General features: G+C 35.4%; 2 protein-coding genes across 2 annotated transcripts; one reads left to right on the top strand and one right to left on the bottom strand.

Annotated features, from left to right (window-relative positions):
* Positions 2,723-5,422, bottom strand: LOC109824093 (magnesium protoporphyrin IX methyltransferase, chloroplastic). The gene is made up of 5 exons (XM_020390615.1): positions 5,414-5,422; positions 3,274-3,483; positions 3,166-3,193; positions 2,911-3,073; positions 2,723-2,852 (listed from the first exon to the last, which is right to left on the bottom strand). Exons 1-5 carry the CDS (start codon positions 5,420-5,422, stop codon positions 2,723-2,725), a joined length of 540 nt encoding a protein of 179 aa, XP_020246204.1.
* Positions 6,920-9,304, top strand: LOC109824092 (zinc finger MYM-type protein 1-like). The gene has a single exon (XM_020390614.1). It carries the CDS (start codon positions 6,920-6,922, stop codon positions 9,302-9,304), a length of 2,385 nt encoding a protein of 794 aa, XP_020246203.1.

Genomic DNA, 14,735 nt, shown 5'->3' with positions numbered 1-14,735 from the left:
TGTGAGGAATTTGACTAGAGTTCATTAAGATAAGAGTTAGGTTTGTGTATTTGGATTTAACTAAATAGGCTATATTGAAGTTTGTTGCAATTAATAAAAAAATCGCTTATATTTAACAAACTATACTTTTATTTAAAATACATATCATGATGATAAAAGTATAGTTTAATTAAAGCTACAAGTATGATATAATGAAATTAAATAGTAAATTAACTATCTACAATTATGTGTCTAAAGCGTCAAGTGGGGGCAAATATTAAGCTAAATCTCAGTCAAAATTTTTATACATATAATGGTCATATTGAAATATTCACTAGTACAAAACAAGACAACCTAAACGGTTGGAACCGTTTGGGAAAACACACTCTCAAATGATTACAACCGTTTGGGCTAAAAAAAAGCCCGTTTGGGTTGAAGCCGTTGGGGAATAGTTTCCCCAACGGTCACCCAAACGACTACAATCGTTTGGACAAATTCCAAACGGTTATAACCGTTTGGACAAAGTAATATTGTCCAAAAGGTTACAACTGTTTGGACAGAAATTTGGCCAAACGGTTGTAACCGTTTGGGCTAATTTCCGCCTAAACGGTTACTATCGTTTGGTTAGATTTCTGTTCAAACGGTTACAACCATTTGGACTGTGTATTTTAATATTTTTTTAATTTGCCTACTTTACTTATTTACATGTTTACATTTAATATACACATCTCACACAATGGTTATTCAATATCTCACAATGAAATCAAAAATATATACATACACATTTAAACTTAATATACACATCTCACACAATGATTATTCAATATCTCACAATGAAATCAAAAATATATACATAAACAAAAATATCTCAAATGGTGTTGAATATCTAATTCAAATAGATAATATAATATTAAAGATAAAACATATACATACACAATGATTACTCAATATCTCACAATAAAAAGCATCCAATATTATATATTTGTCTCTAATATCCATTCAAATAACAAAAAAAGGATAATATAGAAATGCGAGAGCCATGCTTCTCATATATCTTGAGATCAAGCGAAATAAAGGCCTATTTATAGCAGTAGGCTTCATTCGTTCTTTAAGTTGCTCACAAGCATCTAGAACTGCTACATCGTACATATCAGAGCTCGCTGAAGCCGCTGTTGATGTTGCATTAGGGACCTAAAATACAATAAGATTTTAGAACCGCATAACAAAATGGGCTAATCATGGGAAATTGAATTTAATACCCTATATTATTATTGTTGCAGATAGACCCCCTTGAGCCTCTAAGAGTTCAATTCTTACAGGTAGATCCCCTGAGTGAAAATCTGTTGTTGAAGATAAATTCTTTGAAAACAGTCAATATTTTTCACTCAGTGAGTCAACGGATCAATCTGTAGCAATAGAACTACATAAAAAGTAAGTTCAAATTAGCAATAGTACAGTGAGTCTATTTGCAATTAACCCAGAAAAATATGCGTATTTACTTGGGTTTATTATTAATGACAATAAAAAATAAAACCAACCTTATATGTACTTGTGTCTGATATGAACACAGAACTAAGGGGAATATTGAAGGATGAGGCTGTAATCTGTGCAATCTGAGGCTGTGATTTTTGGTATTAAATTCATTTACAGAATCAAGAGCTTTTGAAAAATCACAGGATGTCTTTAATTCATCCCAAACCTGATCCTGTAGTTGCTGGCCATGGTAGTCACATATCCTTCTGTGTGAAAATTTATTTCCTGGTAAAAGGAACATTATAGTCATTATAATAACACCAAAGTATGATCAAGTTTTCCGCTAAAATAAAATTTTACCTTTATTTCCTCAAGTATTTTCTGAAGCTCAGAAGCAATCCTTTCAATCCAATTTTCAGAAATAAACATACTTTAAGGGGCACCAAATCCCCTAAAAGCAGTATTACTAGAAGTATTAGTATAGCAAACTTGCCATTTTATCCTCATGTGTGGTATATCATATACATTTTCTGGATAGAACATCGCACAGTCAAGGACTTCAAGAGACAAGTCTTTGTATTTCCGCCATTATTATAGATCTAAAGATCTAAAGCCATAATCTTTCCCTCATTTGTGAACCCAACCTACAAAAATTGGCTTTTGATTAAGAGACAAAGAGCGAACTAATGTGACAAATTGAAAACTCCACCACTTGTGAACTTTAATCAGGTGATGATGAATAAAAGCATAGCTAAGTTTCATTTGTTTGATCATCAACAAGACGACACAATAATTTCTATTGATCAGTCTACTTTAACAACAAGATGACATAGTTTAATCAAGCAATTTAAAACTTACAAATAGCTATCAAATATATAATGTGAAACACTTAGATGTGTGTTTCGAAGGAAAAAAGAGATTAATATTACCATCCCAATGTTATATTATATATATCATAAGAAATTTTTAAGAAAATCACATAAAATTTTGTACCTTAGAACATTTTCCCATTAATTTCAACCTCATATGATTCCATAACCTCTTGGATTGCAGCACTAACATCACAGAGTCGCACATCTATTCCATATTCCCGTGTATACACTAATAAGAAATTAATAAAAAGAAATAGCTGGAATATAATATCTTCATAATGAGTCATTATATTATCTTTTTCTTATGAAGCTTCAATAACTTTTGACAAACATATTAATGTGGATAAGTGAACAGAGCCTAGCGTTGAGTGTAAACATGCTTCAGTTTTGTGTCCCCTTCACAAGAGTAACAATTCAAGATGTATCAACACATCAAGACACACCACGGTGTTGTATTTCCCATCCAAGCTCTCCAAATCCTTCACCTCGAATCTCGAGGGCGAGGGGGATAGTATCGCTGGTTTCTTTCTTTTATCTCGATGAAAGGGCCTCGGTTAGAACTCAAAAAACAAATTCTAGAAATTACTCAACCAAGCTCAACCGAGCTCTCACTCTCTCAATAAATTCATTTGCATAATTCCCTTTAGGTTCTTCAATTTTATTGGGATCCATTGACCAGAGACCTACATTTTTCGCTGCAAATTTAGGTGCTAATCTATCACGAGCATTTCCCATTATTAGTCGATATGCTATCATAGAAAACCTGTTCAAGGACAGCCACAGGCACATGATTAAATCAAAAATGCTGGCAGACCTATCTTCTATTTCTTAATTTGTTTACCCTTTATCCAGTCAAAGTCTTCAAATCTCTGTGACAACAAGAAAACAAATGCGAAAAAGCTTACCAGCAAGAATGAAATAAGGCCGACGCTTATAGCCAAACACAAACGAAGTCGCCAACAAGGGGCCCGACATCCTTGAGCATCTCTAGGGTTTTATCGACGGTTTTGGAGTGGCCGAGGCGGATGTCAAGCTGGACCTTATTGACGCCATCAGTGGATTCGCCGTAGAACTTGCGCCAGTGCTGGAAACCGGTGTTGTTGAAGTAGTTGCAGACGACCTCTTTGTCGTCGAGGCCACCGAGGGCTTCGGATTGTTGCTAGTGTCAGCGGTCGGAGTCGGAGAGGGATTTGAGAGGATGGAGACGATGATTATGATGAAGACGAGAGACAGATTCTTGGTAGATTGGGACGAGAGATTTGAGAGATTGGGGTTAGGGCGCGGGGATTTTAGAGTTTGGGGGAACTTTTTAGGGGGAAGGGGAAATTTTTGGGGGGAAGCCAGTTTAGTAGGAAGAGAACGGAGAAACAAATATATTTTATTTAAAAAAAAATAACAAAATCACCCAAACGGTTGTACCTGTTTGGTGATTGCGTTTGGGATCTCCTAACAGCCCAAACAGTTTCAACCGTTTGGGTTTTGTTATCCCAAACGGTTTCAACCGTTTGGGCTATTTTCACTTGTCCAAACGGTTCTAATAACCGTTTGGACTGTTCTGTTTTGTACTAGTGAAAAAGAAACTTCGAGTGTGGGGTATTTGCCCACACTCAGGTGTACGTGGCTTCACCGTTGAGGTCAAGTAATACCAAACTGACCCTAATAATTTACACAAGGCTTGATCGAGTTGTTAATGATTTTGTTCTGAACCCGAAAATGGTTGCAACGTGACTTCGGTTGTCATCAGTCCTCAAGTTTGTTGCAAGAAGATTTTCTTTGATAAATTGTCCATTAATTTATATGGTAGCAAAGGTGTAACACATATTCAAAGATTAGACAGATTGAAGAGACACGACATGGTTTTAGGGAAAACAAAGCAAATTATATGAGGAAATTAACATTAACTGTGTATTTGAGTGAAAATGCAACAAAACATTTAAAAACCAGTTCGTCTTGTTAGACTATATATAAGAACAATTCCCCTACCCTTAGCACAACTTTAAGGAAAATGGGTGATAGAACAGAAAATTAAGCATTGCTTTCTTCTTTTAAAGAACGGTGATAAGATTTTATTGTTCAAACAATTTGTACAAAATACTCCCGGGCATATCCAGGTTAAACAACAAGTCACCCCATATATACTTGGGAAAATTTGCAAAATAGACCGTTTTTATAAAGTAATTAGCGAAATAGACCGTTTTTAAAAGTAATTCGTTTTTATAAAGTAATTAGCGAAATAGACCGTTTTTAAAAGTAATTAGCAAAATAGACCGTTTTTTGGCAAAAGAGGTCGATATAGACCGTTTTTAAAAGTAATTAGCAAAATAGACCGTTTTTTGGCAAAAGAGGTCGATTTTGAAAAAGAGTTCAGAAAACATACGGGACTACTAGTCCCATATGTTTTGTTAACAAACAGAAAATATACGGGACTAGTAGTCCCGTATATTTTCTGAATGAGATTAAACATACGGGACTAGTAGTCCCGTATGTTTTCTGAACCCTTTTTCAAAATCGACCTCTTTTATGTTTTCTGAACCCTTTTTCAAAATCGACCTCTTTTGCCAAAAAACGGTCTATTTTGCTAATTACTTTTAAAAACGGTCTATTTTCAAAATCGACCTCTTTTGCCAAAAAACGGTCTATTTTGCTAATTACTTTTAAAAACGGTCTATTTCGTTAATTACTTTATAAAAACGGTCTATTTTGCAAATTTTCCCTATATACTTTCATTTCTACCCTCCTAGTTTATGTTGAACATCAGTTAAACAACCGTTAACAACAACGAGGAGGATGTGCTTCCGACCTATGCATTCTCTAGAATTCCTCTCCTGCCATTTCCTATACGTTGCGGCCAATAGTGGACATTCTTCTGGAACAACTTGTACGTAGCTTGTATCCTCTCACCGTCCTCTGAAACCATCTAACAAACAAAGACCAGCTCTTGATAGGAGTTCTCAGCTTCTATTTCCTTCAAAATAGCTAATAACATCGATCTCTTAAGAATATATGCATGTCGAAAGAACACATGTCCGCTAGTTTCTTCCCTAGAATCACACAACATGTACAGGTTGCACATCATTCAGAATGCTAACCTTCCTCATCTAGTCCTTAGTTTCAAACAATTAACCTCATCTTGTCATAGGAAACAGACATATAGCACTTCATTCATGATTTTAATGTATTAACAATATACATAGTGAGGCTGAGTAAGTGACATATATCAACGTAATACGAGTTACAAGGGTTTACTCTATGCGTACATATAATGCACACGTACGCACTTGAGCTGAGTATTAATTAAAAGCAAATTACATTTATAAACTAGAAGAATATTCTTCAGCTGGCCGGTTCCGTGTGTGTGTATTTAATTGGTAGGTAAAAATAGAGCTATGGAATACAATGTGGCCCATCGCGCATCGGCTGTTCTATGGGCTAGGTAGTGTGTTGCTCGCAACTGTCGGTTTGTGGGCTCCAAACAAAAAGAGCTGGTCGCTCCGTGACGTTCGATACTTATTCTTCCCCGGCCCGCCTGTCTCCGCTGGTTTGAATTGAACAATCAGATATAAAAACTCAATTATGAAGGGTTTGGTGAGGGATTCAGATTAATAAGATACTCGTGAAAACTTGTATTCTTTTGTCTCTAATCATCACAATCGATTAATTAACTGCTTCTTAAGAAAAATTCCCCAAAGACCCAAAATATGGGACCAACAGGGGGGACATGTGAGGTGTGCCCCGCCTATTGCATAATGAGTTGGCCATCATTAATGATGATCAACTCATTATGCAATAGGAGGGGGACACCTCATCCGCCCCTCCTGTTGATCACATATTTTGGTCCCTGTAGCAGGGGCGGAGGGAAGGGGGTATAGGGTATTCCTTGGAATACCCTAACATTAGAAACAATTGCCCATATGGTATAAGCCAAGGATTGAAAAATCTCAGCGGTAGCGTGGGAGTGGGTTTGAATCCTGCAGGGAATTTTTTTCATGTTTTAATTTTTACATTTTATTTTTATTTTTTAACCCAATTTATACCCAACCTTTTTTACCCGACCCGACCACTTTACCATTTCACGGTTTCACCTTATCTCACAAAACCTGAGACCACCAAACACCAAACCCTAAGACCCTTCACCTTCAACTTCAAGAATCCGACCAGGCACGCCGCACGTCCGCCTCCTCACTCCTCAGTCCTGGCGCCCAGCCTGAGCCACGTCCGCGCCCGCCTTAAGGAGTTCAGGTCTAGTCTCTTGACTCTCTTCCCCTTCTTTAATTCATTGTTTGTGAAATTTAATTGAAGTGTTTTTTTGGTGTGAAATTGATTGTAGGTGATTTGTTTAGGAATTATGATTGGATTGATAACTGATTTCTATAAGATTGAATTGATTACTTTATAAACTGAATTCGTTTTTTTGTTTGTTTGTGAAACCAATTTAGTTTAGGTAATTGATATGTCAATTTAGTGGTATTTCAATTTTAATTCAATGGTTTGTTGCTACAATGTTAAAACGAGTCCATCAATTGTTTAAATGTTTCTGTTTGAATTTTTTAGAGTGATTTTAAATTAATAAGTCATTGTATTTTTTATATAATAGGATGCTTAATTACTTCCAACGAAAACCGAGATTTTCGGAGAAGCCAAATGTTTCTATCATTGGTGATCAACCTTCTTCACTTCCCTCCTCAAGTGACACTCAACCCGAACCGATTTGCACAAATAAAGTGTTTAATAAGGGAGCATATTTGGAGTCGGATCCTGCAAAAAGAGATCAAATTCTTGATTATCATCCAAATGATCAAGAAGAGGTAAGAAGAGCTTACCTTGTAAAGGGCCCATGTCGACCAAACTTAAAGGAATATCCTACCACAAATTTGGGGGGAAGGGATCGTTCTTTTCATAATAGTTGGTATGAAGAGTATGATTGGTTGGAATATAGTATAGAGAGAGATGCTGTATTTTGTTTGCCTTGTTATGTATGCTACAAAGGTTCTAGTAATCCAGCATTTGTGAAAGAAGGTTTTAAAGGTTGGAATCTCAAGCACAAGTTAAATAAACATGTTGGTGACAAACCCAATAGTCATCATAAAAAGTGTGTGAAAGCATGTGAGGATCTTATGAAGAAAAATCAGTGTATCGAGTATTCGTATGCAAAATATAGTACAAAAGAAGAAGCCGATTATCTTGTTCGTTTAAAAGCATCACTTGAAGCTGTCAAGTTTCTTGTTAGAGGTGGATTGGCATTTAGGGGACATAATGAGGGGGAAGGTTCTTTTTATAAGGGTCATTTTCTAGAATTTATTGAAGCATTGGGGAGAAATAGTGAAAAAATAGCGGGAGCAATAACAAGTGGTGGAGGAAATAGTAAAATGACTTCTCCTCAAATTCAAAAGGAACTTGCAAATGCATGTGCGGTTGAAACTATTAAGAAAATAGTTGGAGAAATTGAAGATGGTTTCTTTTGTGTTCTTGTTGATGAATCGGGAGATTGCTCGGGTAAAGAACAAATGGCGGTTGTGGTGCGGTTTGTTGATTATAGAGGTTTTGTAGTTGAAAGATTTATTGGCATTGTTCATGTTGAGGATACAAGTGCTATAGCCCTTAAAGGGGCTCTTGAAACATTGTTGTTGGGGTTTGGCTTGTGTATATCTAGAATTCGAGGTCAAGGGTATGATGGAGCAAGTAACATGAGAGGCCAATTTGGAGGTTTGAAAGCTCTAATTCAAAATGAAAATCCGCAAGCCTATTATGTCCATTGTTTTGCTCATCAACTTCAATTGGCTCTTATTTCAATGGCGAGAAAGAATGAAGATGTTGATTGGTTTTTTTGTGAAGTGACTCGTATTGTTAACTTTCTACGGTCATCAAACAAAAGACAAGCTTTGCTTCGTAAGAAACAAGTTGCTCATTTTGCAAATTTAATTGAAAATGAATTGGTGGAAAGTGGTACGGGTTTGAATCAAGAATTGTCTATTGCAAGAGCGGGTGATACACGTTGGGGATCCCATTTTCGGACTCTTAGTAGGTTGGTTGATTTGTTTACTCCCATTATTGAAGTGTTTGAAGATTTGAAAAGTGACCGGGCTTCAAAGGGTGAACCTCAAAGTTTGTTAATTGTCATGCAAACTTTTGGTTTTATCTTTATGTTGCACTTAATGGTGGAGGTTTTATCTTTGACAAATGATTTGTCCGAAGCATTACAAAAGGGGGATCAAGATATTGTGAATGCCATGGAACTTGTTGAAGTTAGTAAGAAAAAGTTTCAAAAAATGAGAGATAGTGGTTGGGAAGCATTTTATGAACAAGTTGTGGCTTCTTGTGGTAATGTTGAAATTGATGTCCCCGATATGAAGTCACGGTATGTCAAAGCTAATAAATCCAAACGACTTGCTCCTTTTGTGACAAATTTTGATTATTTCAAGAATGATTGTTTCTTACATGTCATTGATTTTGTATTGAAAGAGTTGAATGATCGTTTTACGCCTGAGAATACCGAGTTGTTGAATTGTGTTGCTTCTTTGAGTCCTTGTTCATCATTTGAAGCCTTTGACACTAAATCACTTGTAAGGTTGGCAAGATTGTACCCAAATGACTTTGAAGATGTTACCGATAAAGAGTTGTCTAGCCAATTTGAGACTTACATTGAGTGTGTAAAGATGGATGATAATTTTTCCAATTTGAAAGGTATCTCGGATCTTTGTAGGACTCTTGTCCGAACGAAAAAGCACAAGACGTTTAGATTTGTTTACATACTAGTGAAGCTAGCTTTGACATTACCGGTTGCAACCGCAAGTGTTGAGAGGGTATTTTCCGGGATGAAATATGTGAAGAATGAGTTGAGAAATCGAATGGCTAATCCATGGTTGAATGATTGTTTAGTGACATTTGTGGAAAAGGAAGTGTTTAGTACGATCAATGATCGAGATATCATCAAGCGCTTTCAAGGCATGAGCAAGAGGAGAATGCATTTACGATTGGACTAGATATAAAGTTCTATTTTGAGTTGTATATGAAACAATGATATATTTTTCATGTAATATTTGAATATTTATATTTATTGCTTTTTCTTTATATGTTTTACAATTAATGGGAATACCCTGGATTTTACTCCTGGCTCCGCCCCTGCCCTGTAGCAGAACTCGCTTCTTAAAGTTCCTCTCCTCGCCGCTTTTAATTGACCAGGACCTTCGCTTGGATTTCTCCGTTTGCCACTCTTTATTGTTCCTACTCGTTCTTGGGAAGGGGAAAAAACTCCTTCCTCTTTTTTCTATTTTTTATTTTTATTTTTTGTTTTATTATTTATTTATTTATTTATTTTTTAAAATGGGAATCGAACTCAAGGCGTTGGGAGTCATATTAAAACCTTCCAAACATCCTAGATCACCCACAGCTCCTTGATTCTTCATATTCTTAGGTAAGGTGTATACATACATAAGTGTGTACGTGTCAATAAATTGCAGCTTGGAAGCAAAAGAAGAGAAAGTAAATGGGCATCTGACATCACTACTCGAAGAATACTCAACGTAGCAAGTAGTTGGCGCTTGTGTTGCCACAATCGGCGGTCTGACATCACTACTCGAAGAATACTCAACGTAGCAAGTAGTTGGCGCTTGTGTTGCCACAAATCGGCGGTAGAGTTTGGTATGGCAGCGTGTTGTTATTATGCAGTCATGTGCAGGTATCTTCATACATTTCATTGACCGGTCCTTTTCAGGTTTAGGTAGATCTAGACTCGCCCTTCTTCATTAAGCCAAGGCAGCAGCGTTTGTAAATAAAGGTAATTTTGCACTGTCATGTTTTTTATGTTTTTTATTTTATTAAATGAACACCCCCCCACCCCCACGCCCCTCCAGTCTGCAAGTCACCCGAAGAAAGACCAAGCACACTCTTCCAACAGATGATCTTGTCTCATTATAGTATCATGACTTTCTTTCCATAGTGAAATCCAATCCAATTGTGAGTTTGGATCCTTATGTTTGCAATGGAATAGGAGTTACTTGAATTAAAATGTTGATGTACAGTAATGATTTCGTAATCGATATGAGTTTACAAAGCACCAATACTACTTTAATGTAACTAAATGGAGAAACCCTGAATTCTTGGGTTGGATTTGAATTTTTTTTTAGTAGAATTCTTGATATTCGGTTTTGATTATTGGATCGAATGCTGGATTCTCGGTTTAAAGTTTAAGGCCAGAATATTTTAATTAGGATTTTGACCTTAGTTTAATATGTTAACAAATAATTATTATAAAATATAATTAAAATTTATTTCCAGATACACCTTCATTTTGATTAAGGAATAGCACAACAAAAAAAATTATATGGAAACTAGAAGTTTGACATGTGCACATGAGATGGAAAAAAAATAGGAATTATATTTATTGACTAGAATTTTGAGTTCACATTCATAATCTGCATGTAGTAATTTATTAATTTAATCCTTATAAGAAAGAGAAATGATATTTACGCATCTTAATCAAATATTTGCAAGAAGGTTATTATTTGAAATTACTTTCAATAAATTTCAAATTACTAAATATTTATATGATATTTATTTTTATAACATATATATCACGTAATAACAAGTTATTGTATTTATGACTGAATTACTATTTTACCCTCCCCATTTATTCTCGTTGTCCTCATCTCTGTAAATTTTATTTACTCTCACTTTGTTCGTTTAAAATACTAGCCAACATGCATGTGCATAAGCATTTGTGCAAAAACTACAGAGTTAAATTATAATATGTACAATTCTCTTATGATGAGACACTCCAAAGTTTAGGGGTGCGATGTGAGATAAACAAAGTTTCAAGGGTTTATGCGAAAGATCCCCAAAATTCACTGGGCGTTGTGAAATTAACCCTTTAACTTGAGTATATGGCATGACTGATATCACACATCATCACATTTATAGCTCTGTAGTTTTTGCAACTAACAAATTCCTACAAACACAGCAGATGAGGGAAGTGTTCAGAATTCATCGGCTTAATTTCTTCTTCCACAATCACATAAAGCTTCGAACACACTTCTTTCTCGGATAATCAGGTGAGCACGCATGTACTAAGGTCAAAACAGTATAAAATCAGCCAAGAAACAATTCAAAATTTTAACAGTAGTAAGCATTCAATATATATAAATAGACTGGTCGAATAAGTGTTTTACCTTGAAGGGAGGCGCTACAGGCACACCCTCAGGCACACTATCAACCACACCCCCTCTCTATCTACAGTGCAGGGGGCCTCACATCAGATTTTTTAAAAAAATCAGATTTTTTTAAAAAATCTAATGTGGGGCCCCCTGCACTGTAGATAGAGAGGAGGTGTGGTTGGTGGTGTGCCTGAGAGTGTGCCTTAGGTTGTGTCTGTATCATTTTTCTACCTTGAATGCTTTGACTAACTACCAAAATATGTGTCTTATCTACATTCAGAATCATGTCAGCACTTTTAAAGCTGAAAAAACCCAAAATGTTCTACAACATTCTTGAATCTGTCATATTAAAATTAGGGAAAAATGTTTCCATTCTCCAAAAGCCAAGAAAACGTGTTTCCCACCCTCAAGATTTTGTCAACATGTGTTTTGCCCCTAAAAATAAAGAGTTTGTTCTCTGAGCCTCCAAAACACAAAACCCAAGAGATTAAAATATGTGAAGACCATAATACCATTCTCTCTCTCTCTCTCTCTCTCTTTATCATGATGTACTGAGATGATAATTAAAATGACTGACAAGAATTATTTTATTATTTTTCTTTTTTATTATTTTCGTTGTTGATGAGGGAGAACTAACTGTTTGTATTGGGAGATTGTTAAAGTTAGGGGTTAATTGTTAACGTTACGATTTAATTGTTAAGGTTACGGGTTAATTGTTAAGGTTATGGATCCTCTCTCTCTCTCTCTCTCTCTCTCTCTCTCTCCTCTCTCTCTCTCTCTCTCTCTCTCTCTCTCTCTCTCTCTCTCTCTCTTTATCACGATGTTACTGTGATGATCTTAAAATGATTGAAGGAGATTGTTATTTTATTATTTTTGTTTTTTTATTATCTTCTTTGTTAATGAGGAAATTAATTGTTTTTGTTTGTATTAAGAGATTGTTAAGGTTACGGGTTTAATTATTAAGGTTACGGGTCAATTGTTAAGGTTACGGGTCAATTGTTAAGGTTATGAGTTTAATTGTTAAGGTTACAGGTTTAATTATTAAGGTTACGCGTCAATTGTTAAGGTTACGGGTTTAATTGTTAAGGTTACGGGTTTAATTATTAAGGTTACGGGTCAATTGTTAAGGTTACGGGTCAATTGTTAAGGCTATGAGTTTAATTGTTAAGGTTACGAGTTTAATTGTTAAGGTTACGGGTCAATTGTTAAGGTTACGTGTTTAATTATTAAGGTTACGGGTTTAATTGTTAAGGTTACGGGTCAATTGTTAAGGTTATGGGTCAATTGTTGAGGTTACGGGTTTAATTGTTAAGGTTACTGGTTTAATTGTTAAGGTTACGAGTTAATTGTTAAGGTTACGAGTTTAATTGTTAAGGTTACGGGTTTAATTGTTAAGGTTACGGGTCAATTGTTAAGGTTACGGTTTAATTATTAAGGTTACGGGTTTAATTGTTAAGGTTACGGGTTTAATTATTAAGGCTACGGGTCAATTGTTAAGGTTACGGGTTTAATTGTTAAGGTTACGAGTTAATTGTTAAGGTTATGGATCCCTTCTTTCTCTCTCTCGAACCTTATCAATTAAACCCGTAACCTTAACAATTAAATCCGTAACCTTAACAATTAAACCCGTAACATTAACAATTGACCCGTAAACAATTAAATCCGTAACCTTAACAATTAAACCCGTAACATTAACAATTGACCCGTAACCTTAACAATTGACTTGTAGCCTTAATAATTGACCCGTAGCCTTAATAATTAAACCCGTAACCTTAACAATTAAACCCGTAACCTTAACAATTAAACCCGTAACCTTAACAATTAAACCCGTAACCTTAACAATTAAACACATAACCTTAACAATTAAACCCGTAACCTTAACAATTGACCCGTAACCTTAAAATTAAACCCGTAACCTTAACAATTAAACACATAACCTTAACAATTAAACCCGTAACCTTAACAATTAAACACATAACCTTAACAATTAAACCCGTAACCTTAACAATTGACCTGTAACCTTAATAATTAAACTCGTAACTTTAACAATTGACCCGTAACCTTAACAATTAAACCCGTAATCTTAACAATTGATCCGTAACATTAACAATTAAACCTGTAACCTTAACAATTAAATCCGTAACCTTAATAATTAAACCCGTAACCTTAACAATTGACCCGTAACCTTAACAATTAAACCCGTAATCTTAATAATCTCCCAATACAAACAAAAACATTTAGTTTCCTCATCAACAATGAAAATAATAAAATAACAATCCCCTTCAATCATTTCAAGATCATTACAGTAACATCATGATAAAGAGAGAGAGAGAGAGAGAGAGAGAGAGAGAGAGAGAGGATCCATAACCTTAACAATTGACCCGTAACCTTAACAATTAAATCGTAACATTAACAATTAATTCCTAACTTTAACAATCTCCCAATACAAACAGTTAGTTCCCCCTCATCAATAACAAAAATAATAAAAAACAAAAATAATAAAATAATCCCCGTCAATCATTTCAACTATCATCTCAGTACATCATGATAGAAAGAGAGAGAGAAGGGTATTATGATCTTCACATATTTTAATCTCTTGGGTTTTGTGTTTTGGGGGCTCAGAGAACAAACTTTTTATTTTTGGGGGCAAAACACCCGTTGACAAAGTCTTGGGGGTGGGAAGCATGTTTTCTTGGCTTTTGGGGGCTGGAAGCATTTTTCCCTTAAAACTAACATCTTTAAAAACTACGTTCTCCGTGTATGTGCCTGTCCGGCTGAGTGGCGTACCCTCCCTAACTAACATCTTCACACATTTCCTTGAAATTGATACAATGCAACGTACAGCTGGCCATGTCTGAACACATGCTCGGGAAGATCAACACCACAATGAGGAACTGTTTGGCCCTGTAATTTGTACAATTCTCAATGAAAAACCCAACCTTAATGGAGGTAGAACTAATATGGGTGCAGCTAGAATTAACACGATAGTAATTAGAACTGACAATAACTATGATAGAACCAATATAGCCACTATAACCAACACTTATACTAGATGCAATGGTCCTCACCCTCATAGATGAGACTTTCACCTCCTGTGATGCCCAAATTGTCATTGAAGGTCTGGTGCTGTCGACGCATGCATATTTCTTTATGTCTGTCATCTCGTAGTACCAAAGTTATAGCAAATACATTAAGCATTAAAATTAGAACTGACAAGACATAAATTAGAACTAGACTAGACCAAACTAACATGAGATGCAAT

This window comes from Asparagus officinalis, chromosome 9 (genome assembly GCF_001876935.1).
Source record: "Asparagus officinalis chromosome 9, Aspof.V1, whole genome shotgun sequence".
Taxonomy (NCBI): domain Eukaryota; kingdom Viridiplantae; phylum Streptophyta; class Magnoliopsida; order Asparagales; family Asparagaceae; genus Asparagus; species Asparagus officinalis.
This window is presented reverse-complemented; position numbering and strand designations above follow the sequence as displayed.

Coding starts and splice junctions, on each gene's coding strand:
- LOC109824093 (XM_020390615.1), bottom strand. Junction 3,074..3,165: donor AGACTTTGACTGGATAAAGG/GTAAACAAATTA, acceptor TTTCTATGATAG/CATATCGACTAATAATGGGA. Junction 2,853..2,910: donor GCTCGGTTGAGCTTGGTTGA/GTAATTTCTAGA, acceptor TCGAGATAAAAG/AAAGAAACCAGCGATACTAT.
- LOC109824092 (XM_020390614.1), top strand. CDS start 6,920: ATGCTTAATTACTTCCAACGAAAACCGAGATTTTCGGAGAAGCCAAAT.